We start from the raw sequence: 23,798 nt of genomic DNA on the forward strand, positions 1-23,798 counted from the left end.
AAGTTTCAGGAATGAGAACAATATTCTTTTTTATTTATCATTTTTTTCCCCCCTTTTCTCCCAATTTGGAATGCCCAATTCCCACTTCTTAGTAGGTCCTTGTGGTGGCGCGGTTACCTCAGTCTGGGTGGCGGAGGACAAGTATCAGTTACCTCCGCTTCTGAGGCCGTCAATCCACAGATCTTATCACATGGCTCGCTGTGCATGACACCGCGGAGACTCCGCATGTGGAGGCTCATGCCACTCTCCGCGATCCATGCGCAACTTACCACACGCCCCATTGAGAGTAAGAACCACTAATCGTGACCACAAGGAGGTTACCCCATGTGACTCTACCCTCCCTAGCAACCGGGCCAATTTGATTGCTTAGGAGACTTGGCTGGAGTCACTCAGCACACCCTTTTTTCCATAAAATGTCTTTTATATAAAAAATGTTCCCAAAAAAAGAAAAGGAATATAAGTTACATCAAAGGTTAAAAGGCTGAATCTCACAAAACCTGTGAAAACATGTCCAGGTTGTATTTCATGGCTCTTTTGAAATAAAAGACCTTGTTGCTCAAGGCTATTGCAACTTATTTTACATGCGAAAAGGTTAGCAAATCATAACAGAGGTCATTAACATATAGCTACAAAAAGTGTAGAATATGGCCCTGTTAAATTTAGGGGCTTACATCATACTGTAGCTGCCAAAAATGTGTTGCCAGAGAATTTCCAGAAAGGCTATAAAGAGAGTTAGTTACTATGTAATTCTTTTTTCCCTTTCACTTAAAGGGATAGTTCACCAAAAAATGAAAATTCTGTCATTATATACATACACCTTTGTCATTGTAAACCCACATGACTTTCTATCTTCTGTGGAACTCAAAAGATGATGTGTAGCAGAATGTTCAAACTGCTGTTATCTTCTCCTCTCCTGCAGGATCGTAGGAACAGATCAAGCCCGTGAGACAAAGAAAGAGATGGACACAGATCTGGAGGCAGAGCTGAAGCTCGAGAAGATTCGTCATAGCCACCAGGAGAAAGAGAGTCAGAAGCTGGAGCATTTTCAGCAACGTCATGCCGAGGCTGAACTGGAGTTTGAGGAACTGAAGAAGAAGAGAGAGGAACGCCACAAAGCCCGTGAAGAGGATGAGCGTAGGAAAGAGGAAGAGGAAAAGCAGAAACAGGCCAAAAAAGAGGTGGCTGAGCATGGAAATTTGCAAACACAAAAATGTTGTTCCATTTTGGTTGCTGGAACGTTTACATCTCCAATGTTATTTAGAAAAATATTTAAAGGTTGACACAACATTCCTGAAATTTCTCTCATTATTTATTCACCTTCATGATATCCAAGGTGTGTATGACTTTCTTTCTTCACCAGAACACATTTGAAGAAAAATAGAAAAATATCTAATATAAGCTCAGTAGGTCCTTAAAATTTCTCTTTTGAAGCTCCAAAAATCATAGACAAGCAGCTAAATCATCATCCATAGGACTCCACTGGTTAAATTAATGTCTTCTAAAGTGATACGGTTGCTTTTGGTGTGAAAAAATATAAATATTTAATATTAAATACACGGTCTCTCGTGTAAAATATTCACGTTGCCATGATACCAATGTAATCTCATTTTCTCCACTCGGTTGAGACTTCCAGGATAAGCACACAAACGCACCAATGTGAGTAAAGAAACAGATGAACACAGATCTAAACCAAAACTAATGAAGCTTCTATACAGCATTCCTCCTTCTCACTTGTAAACAGCGCTGATCTTCCGACTGTGTCGCACGTGCATCAGTTCTTGCGTGTTTCAAATGCCAATGCGATTATGTCACATGTGCTTAATGCTGAAGACCGGAAGCATGATGATCTTTTTCACACCAAAATTGATTGTGTCGCTTTAGAAGACATTAATTTAACAGCTGGACTTGTATGGATGATGTTTATGCTGACTGTCTGTGATGTCTGGAGCTTCAAAAGAGAAATCTCCATTCACTTGCATTTTAAGGACCTACTGAGCTAAGATCATTTCTGTTTTTCTTCAAATGTGTTCTGGTGAAGAAAGAAAGTCATACACACCTGGGATATCATGAGGGTGAGTAAATAATGAGAGAATTTTCATTTTTGGGTGAACTTTCCCTTTACCATTCTAAAAATATTGATTTGTAATGTTACAATAGTGAGTCATCTTGTTAAATATTTCTAAAACACTGCTTTATACTCAAAAATCTAATGTTTAAAGGACGATGAAACAATGCGACGAGAACATTTTCAAATTTTACTCCTTGTAAGTTTGATCAAATACTAATATAATAATAAGGATGTTCCATTGACATTATTTAAAGAATGTTTGTTCCTAACATTTACACAACCTTTATAAAATAAAAGCCAATATTTTTGGAACGTTACCTCTTAGCTGTGAGGATTCACACACTTTCATTCTTTATAAATATCTGAATTTCCTGACAAACAGATCTGCTTTATACTACAGTACTGGAGTGCCAAGATAAATGTGCTATTATTAGATTATAAGTGCCCAGTTGGAGCTGTGTTCATAATGCAAAACTCTGTGGCATGTTGTACAGGGGGAGAAGAGACAAATGAAGGAGATCGAGAGGAGGAGGATGGAGGCGACAGAGAAGAGAATGAAGAATCTCAACACTTCTTCCACAGATGGCGATGACCCATATAACACTCTAAACCCCATAAATCCAACTTTCAAAGTAAATATACATATTTTTAATGTTGCAAAGTCTGCTCAATCTAGATATCTTTTTGTAACCGCCACAACTGAAATGATCCCAGTAAGTGAACATAACAGTCATGATAATAAATAAACCTGTTCTTTTTATAGATTTCCATTTTATTGAGTAAGTTGCTTTTGCTTTGATGTGCAGTGATCATAAACACAAGTTTGCATTGTTTATAAGTGTTTGAATATTTTTTTCACTCAAGTGACAGGCATGCATATTCACAGGCCTTGACCTTTGGTTTAAAGATTTAATGGCTTTAGTTTATTTTAGAAGGTTTTTTTTTTCTCTAGCTAAATTTTAACACTAGAGCTTTTGGTGCAAAACTCGGGTGCCCACTAAGGATGTCTGTTTAAAAATGGATGTCTAGTATATGGTTCACTTATACTCTTAGACTCTAGTACAGTTCATAATTTACTGTATATGAGAAAAATGTGGACTAATTTGCAAAATCTTTCATGCATAATCTTTATTGATGACATATAACTTATCTATTATAATATCATGGATTTCTCATAGTAACTTGACTCCACAGAAATGGCATACTTTGCATTTTTTGCAATTAATTTGCTTAAGAGGGATGCAAGTGCCATGTCAAGTTTTAGTAGTAAAACCAAATAGACAAAGAAATGGGAAAAAAGCAAAGTGAACAATGCTTTTCCATTTTTGGCACCATCTCCTCCTGAGTCGTTACTTAGTTACAGTGGTAAACAGCTGCGGCCTGTACTCATAGTGGTACTCGCATTTTGATGACACAAATGTAGCAAGCTTCAGAGCCAAATAATATTAATGTGAAATGACTGGGGATAGGGGGAGGGGGATAGAATCAAACTCGGGTTTGGACCAAGCAATTCAACTAAGTGTGAAAACAGCCCTAATCTACATGCACCAAGCTCTAAATCTATTTGAAGAGTGTAATTTGTTTAATTTCTAAACTTTGCTTGGAAATGATGGGCTTTTAAAAATACTTTTCTGTGATTTTCATTAATGGAAGTCATGTTGAATTTATTATGAAGTCTTTTGAGATGTTTTATTTTTTATTTTATTTTTTAAATTTTCATGTATTAAAGATGTTTCGTCACTCATTTGGGTGACTTCATTGGTTCTGACACAACTGATGAGGCACCTTTGATGAATGAAGAAACACTTCCAGATGGCTCCAGAAAATATTTTGCAAGATGGACTGTGATGACCTGCATGATTGAGTATCTTCATAAACATATTTACTACTGGACTTGCCTTGATTTTTAAATACAGTTTCAAACATAGAGTGGGTAGACAAAAAAGTGGAAGCATAAAAAATGAAGGTAGTTTAACTGAAGCAACTAAATCATAATTAGTGGCACTTGCTAAGATTTATACTTTGGGGACTTGAGGATTTGAAGTGGTTTTGAACTAACCCCTGAATTTAAGTTTTAGATTCTTGTTGAGGAAAGGTGTACTATTACTTTTATAAGTGATCTGACTTACGATTTTGTCCTTGTATGTAAGACCTGAAAAAGGAACTTTAGCCCTGTCTAGAGACTAGAATACAATAAAGACTTTGGTCGGGCTCTTTTGACTTGGGTCAGTAAGCATTCACTTAGAAACCACCAAGAAATGCCCAAGCAACCACCCAGAACACTCTATCAATCACACAGCAACATGCTAAAAAAAAACATGTTAGCATAGCATAGTTCCGGCAAGTTTTGTACAGGGATGAACCACTCACATTTTCTTCAGAAAATGCTAAATCTAGTTACAAATATAGCGTGAAAGCCACTTTGGTTGATTTGCCCAGAAGTTTGCGACGTCTGTAAAAAAGGTCTGACAATTAGCCCTTGTATATGTGAGTTTTCAAAGCAACATTACTTAACTAACATAGTTCTAAAGAGACCAATAGTCATTCTCTGAATTCATGTCTGAAATACTAACATCTACAAACTCATTAGTGTGTCAAGGGGACCAGTCTAAACATTTAAATCCAACCTACAGTAAGAGGAAAATGACTCGGGCCCTCAGTGAGCCAGTCTAAACATCAACTTTAGGTCATGAGCTTAACAAAGTTGGGATTTATAGCTGGGTTAGTTTTTTTTCACTTGTACCCTTGGTCAACCCACAAAGATGCATAACATGGTGTGAAGCACTAAACTTGGATCCCTGAGGAATGGAAAACAAGTAATATAGCCCGTTGAGCCATTTTGAACCTGCTTCCTTCAACAGGTTTATATTTCCTATGGTGGAAACTTGGCTCTCTAATGATCCCTGATAGCACACACACATCACCCAGATGTCTATTTGATGTGTGTTTGGAAGACATATTTTTTAGGTTGTTTGCTCTTCTGCAAAACTTCTATAAGTGGTCTCCTCTCGGATGTCAATAAGATATACAATACATCCGTCTCTGAGATGTTTATGATTAAAAAAAAAACATCTTTTTAAGATGTTCAGCAGATGTTCATTAGAATGTGATACTTTCCAGATGAATTGCTCTTAAACAGATATCTCAGAGATGTAGGTGTGCTTTCTGGGCTGCTCCCATGTACCAAAATAATAAAAAACCTAAAAGCACTGTTAAACAAATGCAAGATTTATTTAATAGAAAACAAAGACAAATCAAACATCTTTTATAGCCTCTCTAGGTCTGAATATCTTTGAACATTTATGGCAAGTTCTATAAGACAGTGTGTCTTTCAAGCAACTAGATACGTTTCTTTTTGAATAATGCAATATCTCATAAATTGATTTCAAACATAACACCAATGTTATTAACTGTATAAGATGACGTAAATGTACATCCATCGAGAGTCAAATTATATTCTAGCATCTTATGTTTAGAGGTTCTTGGTCCAATAATTAGTAACCCTGTTTTGTCAGAATTGAGTAGAAGGAAATTTCTATCCATCCAGTCTTAAAATAGCTAAATTTAATCAGGTCTTGCGGAAATTTAAAGCTAAGTATCATCAGCGTAACAGTGAAAACTAATTCAATAATTCCTGATAAAGTCTCCCAGGGGAAACATATAAGGAGAAAAGCAGGGGACCTAAGACTGAGCCCTGTGGCACGCCACACTTCTACTTGATCTGAAAACTCCTCATTTACACAAACAAAGTGGTAGCGGTCAGATAAATAGGACCAATCTAATACCTAATACCTGGGGAGAAAAGGGGGAGAGAGAAAAAAAAATATAGCCCTAGTTCCTATAGGTTTGCTATATCTGTACAGTATATACAGTATATATATATATATATATATATATATATATATATATATATACACATGCATATAAATTAAACTATAGATATTCTGTGCAAAATTAAGACACATTTTAAAGTATAGTATTTAGACATGTTAGACAACGTTAGTGGAACATGTGATGAACTACATCCGTGGTTCCTCTGCTAGTACACCTTTGTGACCCTGAGGGGAATTGACTTCATACATCCATTAAATATTACCACTAACCACTAACCTATTTGTCCAACCAATGGAAGTCAGGGGGAGTGTTCAGGAAACCTGCTAGAAAACATTCATCTTTTTTGCAATTTGGTTTAGTAACACTGGCGCAGAAATGACACTACATATAATAATAAAAATAATAATGAATAATGAAATAGTGAAATGTCACCTTCTCACCTCTACCCAACTGTTTGATTGTTCTAAACTCTTCTAAACATTTTTATTCCAGATCACAGAGAGGACAGTGTCTTTGAATCGATCTTTAAAGAAAAGGTAAGTTCATTCAGCAACATAAAATCTTAATAGGTGAGCATGTCCACATTTTACTGGACATTCTTGGCCTCTAAGCTCATTGACTATGTGCTAGAAATGGCAGATTCTTGAGTGAAAAAAATTACAAGTATGTTGGCAAAAATGGCTGCTGTCTTAAAGTAAATATTGACATAGGTGGCATAGGTCATCCCAATACTTTGTAAGTCCATCGCCTTGTCAGTGATGATTTATGGGTTGGCTACCTTTAACCAGATGTGAAGTTTGCGTTTTTTCTTTTTTTTTTTTTTTTTCTGATGGCTGGTTAGATTTTATAAAGGATTAAAACAAGACTGCAACCAGAGACTATCAGCAAATAAACAGATAATTAAGGACACTGTGTTAATAAAAGCCTTAAAGCTGTCTAAGGTTAGGACAAGGGTGCAACACTGCAACATATACTGTAGTATAAAGGAACTGGACCACTTCCTCCATTTTAACACCAGTACAGTCATGATGACTGGTACAGTTTAACCGTTTTTCTAATTAAATTAAATAAAATTTTCTTGGACTAATAGAAGCACTGGTAAACTATAATGAAGACTGCTCTTACTTGATAATAAAAGATGATCTAGTGTGTGGGATCCCCCTTAAGACATTCGGTGATTTATCCCAAAAGCGCTTTTTAAGTGCTAAATGCGCTTCCCATTTGTAAAGCGCGGTACACGTACATGATTTTAAGTGTTTTAAGTGTGATTTTATGATTTTTAATGCATCATATGCACCAACCAAGAATCTTTTTTTTTTAAAAACAGTAACAGCTTTAAGAAGACTCAGAGACCTGTACTGCTACCCAAGATTGATGACAAACTGGAGCAATACACACATGCAGTAGAGGTGAATTTCACATGATTTAAAGTGTGTTGTCATGCCTGGCTTATGGGGAGACTCTCAGTTAAACCATTATTTAGAGAAACAAAAGGACTTTCTGAGAAAATGTAAACTAATGGATCAAATCTTTGTTATTAGCAACATTAGTTGATATTAGATTAAATGGGATATCTTTCATTACCTCCCCTTGAGAAAGTTTATGGTTACATCTGTTATTACACTTTTGTAGAAGCAATTTATTGCTCTGATTTACTTTAAGAGACAAATCGCCATAATACTGTATGCATGACCATTGCAAGATATTCTGGGCCCCCTGACTGTATATTGGTCAGGACCCCTTTCCTATTTAAAAAATAAAATGTAGAATTTGTTTTGGGGCCCCCTGGACCTGTGGGCCCCTAGAATCGTTACCACCTTTCACCCCACTCCACTACAGCCCTGATTGTATGTTTCAGAGCTCCTTCAAAGAACCAAAGATGACTAAGTCAGTGGTGGTGGATGTGCCCTGCGTCTCTGCACCAGTGGCCTCTAAAAAAAACTTGTTTGAAGCCGGAGAGGCCTGGATTCAAACCACCCCAAAAGGCACGCCTTCAAAGGTCAGAGACACTCATTTATTGACTCACAGCACAACTAACTTGACAGAAAGATTATTGGTTCTCATTTCTTACCTCTTTAATTCAAATAAATAGCAAGTAATAGTTGGTCTGCATGATGGAAACTTTCAAGTACATTTCAAACTAAAGATAAATTGGCTATTATAATCATGCCTTTAAAAATAATGAAGGAAAACAGTGATGTCAGAACAGTGGACGGCACTTCTAATATTACTTTGTAGGAGTATTAGATTGTGCAATTTTGTGGGTCATAAAGTGGCCCCAGTGTTGCAGCAGCAGCGTGAGATAGGTCATGTAGTCATGTAACATGGAACAACATCTATTCTATACACTTTCACAATCAAATACACTCACACCCACTGGGTGTCAGAGCTTGACACACTTGGAACATCAACATCCAGCAACACTCTATGGAATTTTTGGGAAACATTAGCTGAATTAATCACATTTAGCTGCCACTAACTGTATGATAAGGAAATAGTGGATGTCTCTCAAAACATACTCGCACAGGAAAACTGCGTATTCATTTCAAATGTTTTGCCACCAATATTCAGACCCAATGTGCTGAATTCTAAACAAGAAAGCTGTTTTGTTCTTAGGACCGTTATGGTTATTGTTAGGTTTAAGGTTAAGGAAAACCACTGTTGTGACTCACTTTCTAGTGCCTAAATGGGCAGCTGTTTACATAAAACTAAGTTCTATCTGAAATTAAACCTCATAAGTAATTGAGATGCTCTGCATACAGTTTAACAAAGTTGCTATTTCGTGCGCTATGCGCATTGCAATCCTCATGAGCCACTACTAGTCTCGATTACACACACTCACAGCTAGTTTATAATGTTAACATAGCTAACAAGTACAAAACTACATGCTACAAATGTTTCAGTACTGAACAAGAATATACTTACAATATTGATATTTCATGTCCACCATTTCGGATGAAAATTTCTCTGAACTTGTTTCAGGGCATCATGGGATTTCCTAATTCATGAAGGATATATGCAATGTTGCATATATTTTATGGTGGCCAGAATAAGCTGTTTTAAATTTCAGTACCTACAATCTGAGACTGCTTTTCACTATGATGCCTAAATAAGCTAGGCATTTTTGCTTGGTTTGGAGCCACCACAAGTTAATCTGTCAGAAATAGCCTTGAGTGAAGGCAGCTATTACAGAAATAATAACACTGTGGAAAAATTTTAAACGAAGTTGAATATTTCAATATTTGAAGAAGATTCACACCTCACATGAAACTGGCCTGACAATAGCCATAATGTAGACTGTTTGACAGGGCACACAATGAACATTCAGTGCTACAAGGCTAAGAAGAGCTAAATATTCCATGCAAACCCTTGAAATTTACAGTTAAACTCCCATTGACCTTATACACAGATGCCACTTCCACAATATAACTTTACACTTTTCCATTTCAAAAGAAACTAAGTGTAACTTTATGCACTGTTATACATTTAGGATACTGACTGTGTGAAAATGGGAGTGGCAAACCTGATCAATCATTGGGTGAAAGGAAGTCCGGAGGGCGGGAACAGACACTCCCCCTCCACACCATCTGTAAGTTTATTAATGAACCTGTTCACTGCCCTTAGTGTCTTATGTAGTGGGCAAAGTTTTGCCTGAAAATAAATACATAGCTAACTAAACAATAACTTAGTACATGTCTTTTCACCTCTGTTCTTAATTTCTGTCCTTTTTTTTTTTTCATTTCATTCATTAAATGTTTCTTGTTTACAGTGTATTTAAAATGTATTTGTATATGCCATGGTTTAATAGAAATGCTAATTCTATTAAAAATGGGTTCGAGCAAAACAATGACTGTGTGAACAGACGTTCATCAAATATACAGTCAAATCATAACAGTATACATTCATAGTGCCCCCTTGTGGGAGAATGAGCTACACCTCTTCAACATTTTTCATAAAATCCAGTTTATCAATCATCAAGTTGTAAAAAACTTTTCTTTGATGTGGGTTTGTGTTTTATAATGTTGGTTTAGGCCTAAAGAAAAAAATATTCAGGTCATTAAAGCAAAGATTTAAAGAACATCAAACGTAACTTTAGGCCACACAATTGCATAATCAGGCTTTTAATTAGGGTGATTTAACATGACAATTCAGTGCGATTAATTATTTTCAGCAGGGGGCAGCAAGCGAAACTCCAGCTGGATGGATCGCAATTCTGAATGCAGGGATCTCAAGATATGTTTTTTTTTTTTTTTACATTTTAGACTGCATTTAACTTGGCACAGCGACCTAAAACACTGTTTATGACATGACACAACCAAAGTGAGATGCTACAAAACGTCTGTCTGATGCATGTGTACATTGACTTGTCCTTAGAAAAGCCCTTATAATAAATCTGTTTCAGACAGATTGACTAATGTAATTGCTAAATAGATTGCTGTGAATATTGCCTTCTAAAGCCACTTTTTCATGGTCTTATCAATGCTTTACTTGTCTGCCACAATAATGCAATGTAAGATCATGCACTGTCCTTCTGAGTTTACCATGACTGTTTTTTGTTTTGTTTTTTTCATAGTGGCTAGATACTGTATGTCTATGAAGATATTAAGTCTATCAGGCTATCTCAACTTGCTTATCCATTGTTGAGGATTCATCTTGGCAAACCCATCAATTGTATAATTGTGGGGATGATATTTTATCACACACCACATCATTACTACAAAAATGTTACAGCAGAAATAGCTGACAAATGGTGATCTGTTGGCTTAACTGGACCTTTTAATTGTTTTATTCATAATTGGGTATCCGTATACTTTTAACTATCTTACATATTTGCCTTCCCTCAGCATGGGATCCAAATACCTGGCTGACCCTTGTACTACTCGGAGATTTAGCATTTTGACAATTCCTGGTTTATGTTACAGGGGGTGATGGGGGTCAAACAGCAGGTTTAAGAGTATAAAGGTAATCTTAATGCTGCTTTCTAATACTAATTATCAGGATGTTAAACATGGAGATGTTCTGCAGAAGAAGAACATGTGGGAAATCATTGGAGAGGGTTCTGCAGCTGAGAGGTCAGGGCTCGGAGGAAAGGTAAATATTCAGATAAGAACACTAATGCTAAACCTCGAACTGATAAGAGAACGAATCCCTCTCTTATAACCTCTCTCTCTAACTGTTACTCACTTTTATATTTTCAGGGCTCCTTTATGGGTAAACGGTACAAGTTTGTTGTGACAGGCCATGGCAAATACGAGAAGATTTCAACTGATGATGATTACAGTGTCTACCCAAATGGGAAATCAAGTGAGACATGTTTTTATATCATACATGATCACTAATTTCAAAACTTTTCAAATTAATTCTGTGCAAAGTATTTTGCTTGTAGGGGGGCAACTGTATTATACCTTAAATGTCCCCTGTATACAAGAGTTTGTTTTGCTATTTTAATATTTGCGGATATGCCGTTTTTTTGCAGACAACCAAAGATTCACCAAATTTGAGTACAAATTTTAAAATTGTAAAATATATAAACAAACAGGCTCATGACAAACGTTTCAATTAGTCAATAAACCCTAACATTTCTGGTTTTGCCCATAAACTTTAAGCCATGTTGCCATGCTGTTCTTTAGAATGACTAATGTAGTCAAATTCTTGGGTAAAATGAATGATAGGCTACATCAAGATTTTATGTTACAATTTAATCAGTAGGCTATAATCAGCATGTACAGGTCTTGTAAATGGTTACCATTTCCTTTAAAATTCTTCTAAGAATTAAGCACATTTTCAAATTCACTAGTAAATTTTAAACGGTCCAGTGTAACAAGTAAATTGTAAATGCATGTATCTATCTAAGTTACTGAGTTTTAAAAAAGTTGCACGCATCGTATTTATAAGTGACCAATAAGATGCCTTTAATGTTTAAAAAAAAAATTATTCTCATTATGTCTGTCAGTGCCTATGTGCATTCCTTACTGAGTGCGCTTGATGTGTGCCTCTTATTAGAGAATGCTGTTGCTAATATTAAGCTCAGTTCTCCGTTATTTAGCACATGTGTGCCTCTCCTTTGTGACTGGTGCACAACGTGTTAAGTATTTGATTGATGGTGTTCATGAAGAGGACATTGTGTTTGTTATCTTCCCTGTAATCTCAGGGGTGGCACCAGAAAATTTTGGCCGCAGGTGCTATGAGGGTGCATCACTATTAAGAGGGAGTGCTAATTTCCTGACACAACTAGACTCCATGACAACACATTTCACGGTCACTAAACAACCCGACACCATATGCATCATTGCATCACGAACATGCCTACAACATTTTTCTACAATAACTAAAAACTTTGTTTTAACACTAACATTGCCATTTAGTGTGTGTGTGTGTGTGTGTGTGTGTGTGTGTGTGTGTGTGTGTGTGGTTATAAAGGTAACACTGATACCACGAATGAAAAGCAGCATGCACAACATCACCAACTACCTACTCAGCAAGTGCACTTTCTAAATGCAGCATAACAAAGTGTTAACACAGACATAAAAAGCCTACTCACCTTCAGTTGCTTTCACAGCAGGATTATGCGACTGTTCTTATGGTTAACCATGAAGATGTTAATGATCTTTTCAACATCAAGAGCCCTTGCCCTTGTTGAGTTTATGGCCAACACCACTAAATTGCTGGTCCGGGTATCCCCGCTACTGTTCCTGAAGTATTTTTTAAGACACCGGAGACAAGAGAAACTACTCTCTCAGCTTGCGCTTGTAAGGGGAAGCATGACCGATATGCATAACAGTTTATATAGATCCATAAAGGCATTTTTGTATGGCCTCATGAGCATGAGAAAGTCAAGGGTGCTGCTAATGGTGTGTCCTTGCTCTTCTTTTCTTTTAAAAAGCCGTCAAACCTGGTGCAACTGTGCATCCAGGTTCTTCTCATTTACCTCATAATAGCAGGCCATTGGCAATAAACACTGCTTGTCGAGAAATGTCTTGTGTTTAGGATTGAGTGTTGAGACACCAGTCAGCACATATTTCACCTCTTTTGATAAACGTCTATTCATTTCGTTTAGCAGTCTGTCAATGTCGGGATAAAATGTGTGTTTTCGTGCGTTATCCAAGTCATCGGTTTCTTGCATCCTTTATGTATTTGCTTCCACAACAAAGTCCTGTAAGTGACATGGAAACTGGGGCCATCTCTTCTCATACCAAGGGCTAACTGCAGTGATTCTCTTATTTGTGCATATATCTTGAGCACGGTCTTTTATTTCTTCCCATGAACTTTCTGAAAGTTTCTCAGAAATAGTAGTGATAACAGACTGAGCTAAATCTCCTGCTGATGAACGTTAAAGGTCAGGTGGCTGTAGGTGATCTGACATGAACTTGGTCACTTTATAAAGATCCTCAAAACAGTGTCAGGTGCAAGACAAATTGTGTATCAATGAGTCCATTCAGAGACCTTTCCTCAAGTTTCCTGCATGGGTTTTCCTGGCTGATTACATCAAGTAGTGTAGCACGTATGGCTGTGGGCTCTTTCTTTATGGCCCATAGTGCAGAATACTGACATGCCCAGCTATAATTCGATAATTTCTTAAGCTCGACAGGCTTCTCTGTTGGTGTTAGTTCTTTCTGTTTTGTTTTTTTTAATAAAAATGTCATGAATGACTGATCTGGAAAAGAAGTTATACACTAAATTCGTGTGATATTGTACTACTGCACTTGTATGAATTTGTGTGACTTTCACTACAGCTAATGACGTCGCTGGACATCGTTTCCATCTAATACGTGACAATTACTTGCTTCTGTCACACACAACAGCTTCCTATCATGTTTACACACTTTAGTGATTGGTTAGCTTTAGATAAGTGGTTTGGGTAAGGGCATAATATTAATAAGCATGTCGTTAACTCCTCATGTGCGAAACTCGCACTTCTGCATTAGACATCCGGGCATTTGCACGTGATGAAATCGTAAACATTTTATGAACTAGCCAACTCGTAAAATATGTACGAATTTTCATGAGACTGGATTATAACATGAAGCAACTCAATAAAATTGCCACAGATTGACTTTTCATCACCCTCCTTATTCTCCCTATGTTCTCGCTGTGCAATTCCTTGGTATGCAGTGTAGCGTAAGCTCTCAATAACTGCCTTCATGTACTGCCTATTCTGTTGTACCTTTGCTAAATGTCCCTTATCCTGTAAGTTTTCTATCTTTGAGCCAGTTTCTGTGGTCTGTTTGAATTCGCTCCATGCCACGATCGTGTTCTTGTGTTCTGCAGTTTCACCGTGAGATTTTAGTGTCTTTGTAGCTTTCCGCCAATTATGAAAGCCAGCGAAGGTTAGTGCTGGTTCACAGTGGTATCTCTGTGCATGTTTAAAAAAAATGCCTGCATGCAAAGCAAAACACTTTGTCCTCTGAAATGGAATACTCCAACCAAGAAAACTATTCATACCTGCCTTTGTTGAAACTTCTTTGCTGTGGCCCAAACATTCTAGCAGGACATTTTTGAAGCATCGAGTTTGACTGATATCTGCCGGTCCTGGCGGCGCAGCGATGGCGCTAATTGAAAAGGTCGCTGAATGCTCTTCAAATTCGCACTCCGTATCACTACTTTCAGGATTAGGTCTATTTGAAGTTGCTTCTGCGCTGACATTAACATCGCACTCGGACATTCTGTACTGACATTAATACCTTATAACCATGGACGTTTGCTGAGAAACCTGTCAATTTTACACGACCTGGTCGAACTGAGCAGGTAACGTAATTGGATTTTTTGCTTTTATATACGTACGTACGCAAGTACTGAGGTCAATACGTATGTAAGTTGTGTGGATGTTTTTACCAGAACCCTTTTAATAAGGGGAACCTACAAGCTTAGCATAAAATAGCATAATGCAGCACCCCATAGATATTCTATGGTGATACACTGGCGAGGTGACAAGTGGCTGTTTTTTTTTTTGTTTTTTTTTATGGATGTCTATGGAGAAGGTGCTTCATTGTGCTGAACAAACTGCTTTATTGAGGACACAGCTCATCATCACTTAATAAATTGACCATCACTTTTTGGGTGAAATATGTTTATATATATATATAATTATTATTATTATTATTATTATTATTTGGCCTTTAAAATCATAATATCACATTAAATAGGTTACAATAATATAATGTATTATATCTAGGGCTGCACGATTTCGACAAATTTGGTAATGTTTTGCCCATGTTCTTAGACTTAAGCCACTTAGGGTGCACACAAAAGTCCTCTTAAAAAAGAACCAAACTCTGACTCTTATTCACTGTAGCCACAAAAAAAAAAAAATAAAACATATGCACATTGCACCTGTCAACTGTGTAATCCACTTTGTGAAAGGGCTCAGCCAAATATTCATCATCATAATCATTTTTTGGAACCCAGTCAGTACATGGGGCATTGCTATGCAGTCCAGTTCAGCCAAAGACTTCTAAACCGTCGAGCTTTTATTTTGGCGAAACTGCATGAAGAGTAGTAGCTTAATTCACAACAGCTGTATAATGTCCTCCTTATTTTAATTTCTTCTCCTCTGTCCACAAATACCTGGTGCCACAGGGTGTATTATTTGTATTTAACTTGTAGCAGACAAGCATATTTGGAATTACGTAAAAGTGAAATTAAAGTGAATCTGGAATGCTTTAAATGTGACCCGCTCAGCACATGTAAGCAAACGGAAGCGAACTCTGAGCACGAAATAGAGTTGTGGAGCACAGAACTGCACTGTAACCACTGAAAACACTTTAACAATGCACTAACACAATACAGACAGGACAGAGCAGCATGAGCAGACTATTTATTTAATTAAATCGCAGCACTTTGTGGTTTAATAAGGTAGGTCATATGGCGATTTTGATTTAATATTGATTAATTGTGCAGCTCTAATTATACCTAGTGTTGTTGATTTTATTATGTTAAATAATTTCATTACAGTTCTTGTGAATCCCTTAACAAACAATGGAGAGCTCATACAATGCATCATATAATGAAAATAGGCTATGTGTGGAAATATGCAGGGTTTGTGTATGCCCTTTTGATAAAATATTTGACTTTCTCATAATATATTTCAATCAATTCACAACAAGCTGCCAACACGATGCAGATTTTTTCATTCAACAGCTTTCATGTGTTTTCACAATAATAATAATAATAATGATACCCTCTCTCAAAATCAGGTATTTTATTACAAAAATATATAAAATAACATTAAATCTAGTACAGTGCACCTTAGAATGCAAAGCATATTACACATCACCATCAGTACAGAAAAAAAAAAAAAATAAAATATTCTCAGTCTGATGGGTTTTGCAGCATAAGACAAACATGCAAGAAAAGGCCAAGCCTGCAATTTACCATTATTTAAGCCTGAAACAAGAACATGCATGAGTTGACAGTCAGTATTCACTGTTGTCATCTACAGTATTCACAATGATGGAACCCGAACATTTTTATTTGTGGTTTGGTGAAGCCAATTTTAGGGCTTCATCAGTGAAACTATTTGTCAACTCTGAGCACCAAGTACACCGTTCCCCGCAGGCATGCTCTGGTCTGCAGAGTATGTCATGCCTTGCATTCAGTACTTATGAGGCTTAGCACAAGTTCCAGTACTTAGCATACTTACTTTTTACATTCCTCGCATATACAATTTCTGATTCTTGCTTCTGTGGTTACCCAGTTCCACTTGCCCACACTCCTAAAACTCTCACTCAATTGTTCCTGCACTTTGAAATCATACATTTAGGGCTTTGTCCCTCAACACCCTTATCAGCATGTTATCTTTAAAAGCAAAAAGCAAAATTACTAAAATTATTTTATTAATTAAACTTTTTTTTCTTAATCTCTCTCTGTCTATTTTTTCTTTAGTATTGTATATAGAGAGAGAGACAGAGAATTCCAAGAGACTTTTTATGCCACTTTACCTAAATTGTATTATTCATTAAGAATAGAACAGTGGCTTTAGAAAATTCTAGCTGAGATAAAGATGTGTGTATTTTATTGTAGTGTTACAGACCAAGAAATGTAAGGAAAAGTGTCATGAGGGTAAACTGAATATTCTTAAATGCCTAACAACTGCATGTATTGAACCATTATATACCTAATTTCCACTTGATTTGCTTAGTTTTCGTGTGACTTGAATGAATTTCCTTTTTATTAAATTATGTAAATGAATTATAGTTGTTTGACTAAGATGTTTTTTTTTGACTGGGATGTAATGAATATCAAAATATTAACATTTATCATGCTTACAAAAAATAATGCCATTGAAGGATGAGCTTTGGAAATCTCTTCAGTAAACTCTTTAATCTAAAAGTGATGTCTGTTATAAAACCACATGTTTTTCTAATTAGAAAAAAGCTTAAATGGCTAATTCCAATTGACAAATGGGTAATTATTTTTTGTTACTACAAATTTGTTGATGTGTATTTGAAAGAAAATATCTATTTAGTTTCCTTGCCAATTGATCTGTTATGAAGTTATACAATTATAAAGAAAATTAGATTGGATGGTTTTCAGAACTCTACCATCATAATAAAAGCTTACAATATCCTTGCCCATCAATTAGATATTATCCAGTTACACGTCAGTGGTTTTAGAAGCATTGAAACCTTTGGCTGTTCTATTAAAGTCTTTTGGCTCTTCATCTTTATTTTTGCGGCCTATGAGCCCCATTTCGAAAACTGTTGCAATCTTTGTCGCTGGTCGTGAAACTGCTTCTCTTAGTCGCCTGGCATCGAACCGAGGGCTGTAAAGGAGAACTGGCAAGCGATGTGCGAATGCAGGAATTTCTTTTGGTGTCTTCTGTTCTGCCTCCATTTTCTTCTGCTCTTCGGTTTTATTGGCTTCAATTTGTTGCATTATGCTCTCCTTGGTGGAGAACATTTGGAAGAGAACAGCATCCCACATTTTGGCTGCTCTAGGGGAGTCTTTGCCATCCTGGCTCTTACTAATCTTAGCTTCACCTTCAGACTTATTTTGTGTGTCACTTGCATTTTGATCAGCACTAGCAGGCACTTCTGTTTTTGACCCAGGCTCAGTCTCTGGAAACTTGGGCTCCTCTACTTCAACCACCATATGTTTCTTGAGGCGAGACCAGCCACTAAGCTTTGACTTCATGCCTTTTGGTTTCTGGATCACCTTCAAGAGAGGCTCTTTAGAAAGGGAGGAGCTGTCGCCCTCCTCTTTATCCTCTGTAGGCTTGATCTCCTTTTGGGTTTTCACTTTTGTGTCTGCTCTATCTATTTTTTCAGGTTCATCATCCTTTGTTTCAAGGTCCTTTTGGTCTTCTATTGGTTTAGCCAGAGGTGTATCCCCAGCCTTTTCCTCTCCGTGTTTTTCAGGAGCTTTTTCGTAAGAAGCAGATGCAAGATTCTGCTTTTTAATTCTCTCCAACAAAGACACTTTAGTCTCTGTTGGCTTCTCTGGCACCTTTGTTGGTTGGCCATTTATCTGACTTTCTGAAAACTTTGGCAGTGCTGGCTTTCCCACATATTGGTCAGATAATGACATAGCCTTAACTTCAGGTTTCACAGTTTCATTCACAATTTGAGGGATTGGTGCCATTTCAGTGACCCTGGGAGATCCGTAGGTTGGAGTTCTGACTCTTGGTGTCACAGTTTTTGCTGCCTTTGCTTTTGTTGCTTCTGGAGGTGGTATGTCAGCTACAGACACCACAATGGTTGGAATTTTAACATTAGGTAATCCAGGAATTTTTGCTTTTGATTCGGTTTCCTCTGGCACAGATGCCTTGGGAATGTCCCCCACAGACTTAGCTTTTGTCTCAGCTGTTGCCTTTGGAACCTCAGAAAGTGGAGCAATAACATTAGCAGTGGTTTCATCTTTAACATCAATCTGAGATGGTTTGATTTCAGGTAGTTCTTTGGGTTTTACCTCAGGCTTTGCATCCTCTTTTACTGTCACATCAGGTTGAAGTACTACTGGTTCCTGTTTTGGAAGTTGAGATGCCTCTACAGCTGGTGTAGAAATGCTAAACGAGGGTGAATAACTTTTTATTCCTCCATGGGCAACATATTCAGCAGGGGTCAATCCATAATATGTGGATTTGGATGTTGGTGTTTTAGGTCTTTGGCCGGCAAATGGAGAGATTCTAGGTATAGGTCTTGGATGCCCACCTGTAGATAAAACAGACTGTGCAAGTTCTTTGATTGATGTTGTTAGAGTGTCAACTTTTGGCTGATCATTTGCAGTAAGCTTTGAGATTTCAGGGGTTTGAGTGTCCTGTATTTGAGGTTTAGTCTTTGGTGGTTCAAGTTTTGAAAAGTTTTCAGAAGTGGTTTTATCTACTTTAAAGGGTTCGGTTGATTTGACATATATGTCACCATTTTGAAGACTGGTCTCATTCACCTGAATTACATCATGTGGACCAGCCAAGCTTGAGGTTGGCGTTTTTGATCTTCTGCCCTCCATGTGCACAGGAGATACAGCAAATAAAAGTGGATTTGGTCTTGAAATCTCAATCACAGGTGCTCTAACACGTGACACATGATCTGAGGGTGTCTTGGGCCGCCCTGTAGGTGTTTTTGATAAGGTAATGTCATTTGTTGGTGTCCTTGCTCTCGTTGGTGTTGTAGCCACTTTTGTCTCAAGTAACGGCGTTGTAACCTTTTTTGTCTCAAGTGTTGGAGTTACATCTTGTTTAATCTCTGTGTCTGGAGCACTGGCCCTCTTGACCACAGAAGATGGCATTGACTCTTTCTTGATTTTGGCAGTTGGAGTTATGGTTTTCTTAATTTCTGAAGTTGGCGTTGTAATCCTCTTGATTTCAAATGTTGGTGTTGTATCCCTTCTGATTTCTCTGGTGGGTGTCCTATCTCTTCTTATTTCAGATGTTATAATCTTTCTAACCTCAAATGTTGGTGTTGGGCCTCTCATTAACTCTGCAGTAGGTGTTCTGCTCCTTGTTGGTGAAGATGCATAATAAGATGTTCTTAAACCTGCTGACTTTGCAGTGTAATTGGTAATTTGAGGAACTTCAAACAATGACTTTGCTGTTCTGGAGACATTAAAAATGGTTGGCTGAGGGCTTGGAACTTTTTGTGATGTTTGTAGAGTAGTTTCCTTGGAATCAGGTTTCATAGCTGAGTGTGTGGTTTCTTCAGTCACTAAAATCCTGATTGGAACCGTAACATGTGTGCCAAGTCCAGGTGCTGGTGAGGGTATGTATGGAAATGCTGGAGGTGTGTGTTGGGGGAAAGCGTGGCTTGGAGACAAATATGGTTGGGGTGAAAACCTTGCTGTCTTGCCATACGTGAATTCTCTGTGATGAGGGTAAGGGGATGATACATGCTGATACAATGGTCGAACATTGAAACGTGGGTGTACCGTGCCAATGTAGATAGATGTTTCTGGAGTCTTGGGGGGAGTTGAGTGATCACTGTATTCCAGATCAGGGCTTGCTTCATTGACTGGGGAGAGGCTTGAGCGGAAGGGGCCTGATGGTTGTGATGTCTGGGCAGCAGCCTTTTTCTTTGCTGTTTTCTTGAGTAGTTTCTGGAGCCGGACATTTTCTTTCCCAGGTTTGGGGAACAGAGGAGGTGGGTACTGCTGGGAAAGCAGGCCTGCCTGGGCAGTATTGCTGATATTGACAGCCATGAAATATATAGCCCCCTAAAACAGATAAAGAACAGACATTGACATATATATTAAAAGACAAAAATGATTGTTCCTGATATTATTGTTGGAAAAGTGTAAACTATTCTAAAAGCTGACAAAAGACAGGCATCTTTATTGTTCACTAATAATATTGTTTTCTGTTTCAGGTGAATTTTCCAATGATGACTTGTGAGGAATTTAATTTAGCAGCAAATTATATCCATGACTGGGGTGATTCACCAAGATCTCTTTGTTTATTTTTGGCATTAAATGACCTATAAATACCACAGTACATCAAACAACTTATACTTAAAGAAGTAACAAATAACATTACATTTTATGTACTTTTCTGTCTTAAATTTTGATCAATTTCTATCGTTCTATTTTTGACTGTTCTGTTTTCTTCCTAATAGAAAACTCAGTTTGTTACATATACAATGTTTGAAGCAAACAAATTCTCAGAAATGTGACCAATTAATTGCCATACATTTTAAAGACTTTTATTTTGCCTAAGTACTTTTCCTTAGTATTAATGTTGATATTATGCCCTCTTTTAACAGTTGTGAATGTTAAAGATAGTCCTAGATGTTTGCTACCTAAATTTTAATGTTGATTATCGATGCTGGATTTTTTTATATTCTGAAACATTGTTACATTTATTTAAATAACATAAAATAAAATAAATAAAAAAATAAAAACTTTCTTACCACCATTAAGATTAAATTGAAATAAATTTAAGAGTAAGGCATTCTTTAATTTCCAGAACCACTTCTAATAGAGAGGAAATTAATGAAGCTAATTTGTATGACTTTTGAGTGATAACCAATCTTTGCCTTATCAATCTTACTTCCTTGGTGTATGTTATATTGTATTACAAATATTTCATTTTGTTACCTCTCTTGTCATGTTTTTTGTAGTTCTGTATAATGACTACACTCTCTTTTGTTTTCAGGAAAACACTGGATTTAGTCAATTTATCATATTTATGATATTAATATAAACATGTTTGTTTAGTTACAAGCATTTTGTGACCCATTGGTATACTGAACAGGGTGGTTAAAATGGGAATGTGACTTGTAATCCAATAACAGTTTTAGTTTCAATAAAAGTGATATTTTGTTTGATTCTTAATTTTGATTCTGGCTTCTTATTCAATGTATTTGAAAGTAAAATATTTAGTAGTACTTTTCAGTTTATGACACATTGAACCTCCACAACTAATCTAGAATGCCGTCTTGGCCTAATTTTAGGCTGAAAGCAAATGAGAATGTCATCTGCTCCATGTCACAGAGAGTGGTGCCACTCTCCACCCTCACTGTAAACTAATGCCAAGTGATCTGGGGCAGTCACAGCTCAACCCAAAAGAGGGTCAGCTACATTAAATGACATAATAAATCACTGCAACTTTACTACCAATCAGATTCAATGGTGTCTGTTGATGCACAAACTAAGGTCATATATCATAGAGCTGCTGTTCAGTTCAGCAATTATCTGTCTATAAAACATTACGATAATAATAATTGTTTCTATTTTAACCACAGATTTGTGAAACACCTATTTTGGCTCATTTATGCACAGGTATAGAGTACAATTATATTAATTCTAATCTGAACCAATGGGTTATACAGCCAGTTGTTCAAAATACATATAACTGTGTACATAATTCAACCATTATTTCAAACATTTATCAAACATATTATTATTATTATTATCTTTTTTTTATTATTATTATTATTTTGCCATGGTTCAAATGCAGGCCACCTGTAAGAGAATGTAAAAGAAGCCTTTCGCCCACAGAGTGACATACAGAACCATATGAGAGAGGAGGTCCTCCTTTTAAGGCCTTGGTAAGCTGGGCAGTTTGGAGAACTTCTAAGATAGAATTTCAAAAGAGGAAAGGGCAAGAATAGCCAAGCAGTAAAACCATGCACTGCATAATTAATTCTTAGCAACCACCTATGTTGAAAAAAAAAAAAAATGAAAAAAACTTGTACATGTAAAGATATGTGTGCATACCTATATGACACACACACACACACACACACACATATCTGCTTGTAAAAGATGACTTACCAAGATTTGACTAACAGAAGACAGTTAAAGACACTTCAGGCAAGGTCCCCTATAAATATAAACAAGTATGAATTCAGGCAGAACATTTAATAATGTATACCTTTGAAAATATGAAAATACATTGTAAAATATTTGACATCTATAAGATAAAACAATGACAGTTATGATATATGGTTACATTGGAGCACATGCTACATTTATAGTAATAATCCTAGTTTGACTGCACTCCCTACTTGCAGCAACCTTCAACGACTGTCAAGTTAGGTTGCTACTATACTGCTAAAGTCTTTTTCCAAAGGACAGACATGACACTTACTCAAGACTGCCCAACACAAGAGACATATACATGTTAACAACTAGATGACAAAAAATATCAAATTTGAAGGTTTTGCTGTTGTTTTGTACCTGCGTGTCTGTTGTTTATGCTGTCCGGTGGCTGCCTGCTTGTCCCAGCCTGGACTGTCAGAAAGGGAGACTCATGTTCAACTATTCCCCCTTCCTTCAAATGGAAGGCACAGGCTCCATAGCAGTCCAAAAATAAAACCCAGAGTCCGTTACTCAGAATGCACATTGAATGGTGACGGTGTGGAGGGAACCGTCAGCAAAGCAGGCGGGATCCAGGTCACCTTAGATATCACCAAGTGCACCTCCCCCCCCCCCGTAACTGAGGGTGTGCAATCTATAAGCACAGCGCCCCATGCAGATAAACAACAGTTGTTCCTTTTGGATGGTTGCCATTATAGGCCTGCTCTTGAAGAGTCCAGCTGCAACAGATGTGAATAAGTTTAGGCTTGCTGTAGTGTAAATTGGCACTAAGTTACAATTTACCTATTTCTAAATATGTGTGAGTTTAAGCTGAAATGTAACCCCATGTATGAACTTAATATTTTTGGACACCTCTGACCATAATGGTTGGAATAAAATGGCAGCATGATTCGATTGCATTAATGAACTCATGCTTTACGTGGCAGACTTTCACCTTTTAGACATATGATGTTAACATTTACCAACATCAACACAAATAAAATTGACAGGTTGCTGCAGAATATTCATGTACCCTGAAATTGATTCCATTTGGCCAAATTACTGACAAGCGGCATCCCCCTTAAGTCATTTTTGCACAATTTCAAGTGTGTCTTATCTTTCCTTGTTGCTCTTGATACCTGTGTTCACACAACAGCAGAATACGTTGCTC

At 37.0% G+C, this 23,798-nt stretch overlaps 2 protein-coding genes across 3 annotated transcripts in view; one reads left to right on the plus strand and one right to left on the minus strand.

Moving 5' to 3' along the window:
- Window positions 1-21,661, plus strand: part of LOC127437604 (non-muscle caldesmon-like) — a 38,856-nt gene extending 17,195 nt beyond the window's left edge. The window contains exons 5-13 of one of the 2 annotated variants that reach the window (XM_051692631.1): window positions 920-1,178; window positions 2,563-2,700; window positions 6,395-6,438; window positions 7,230-7,311; window positions 7,761-7,901; window positions 9,393-9,491; window positions 10,901-10,993; window positions 11,101-11,206; window positions 20,698-21,661. In XM_051692631.1, the coding sequence (XP_051548591.1) occupies window positions 920-1,178; window positions 2,563-2,700; window positions 6,395-6,438; window positions 7,230-7,311; window positions 7,761-7,901; window positions 9,393-9,491; window positions 10,901-10,993; window positions 11,101-11,206; window positions 20,698-20,723 (988 nt within the window). In that variant the 3' untranslated portion in view covers window positions 20,724-21,661. Of the gene's footprint in view, window positions 1-919; window positions 1,179-2,562; window positions 2,701-6,394; window positions 6,439-7,229; window positions 7,312-7,760; window positions 7,902-9,392; window positions 9,492-10,073; window positions 10,314-10,900; window positions 10,994-11,100; window positions 11,207-20,697 lie in introns of those variants that run through there. The other variant, XM_051692633.1, reaches the window with a different exon arrangement.
- LOC127437603 (periaxin-like) lies at window positions 16,086-23,191 on the minus strand. The gene is made up of 3 exons (XM_051692630.1): window positions 23,009-23,191; window positions 22,604-22,652; window positions 16,086-20,545 (listed from the first exon to the last, which is right to left on the minus strand). Exon 3 carries the CDS (start codon window positions 20,528-20,530, stop codon window positions 17,495-17,497), a length of 3,036 nt encoding a protein of 1,011 aa, XP_051548590.1. The 5' UTR covers window positions 20,531-20,545; window positions 22,604-22,652; window positions 23,009-23,191; the 3' UTR covers window positions 16,086-17,494.
- Between the last annotated feature and the right edge of the window lie 607 nt (window positions 23,192-23,798).

This window comes from Myxocyprinus asiaticus, chromosome 48 (assembly GCF_019703515.2).
Source record: "Myxocyprinus asiaticus isolate MX2 ecotype Aquarium Trade chromosome 48, UBuf_Myxa_2, whole genome shotgun sequence".
In the NCBI taxonomy this organism is placed as follows: domain Eukaryota; kingdom Metazoa; phylum Chordata; class Actinopteri; order Cypriniformes; family Catostomidae; genus Myxocyprinus; species Myxocyprinus asiaticus.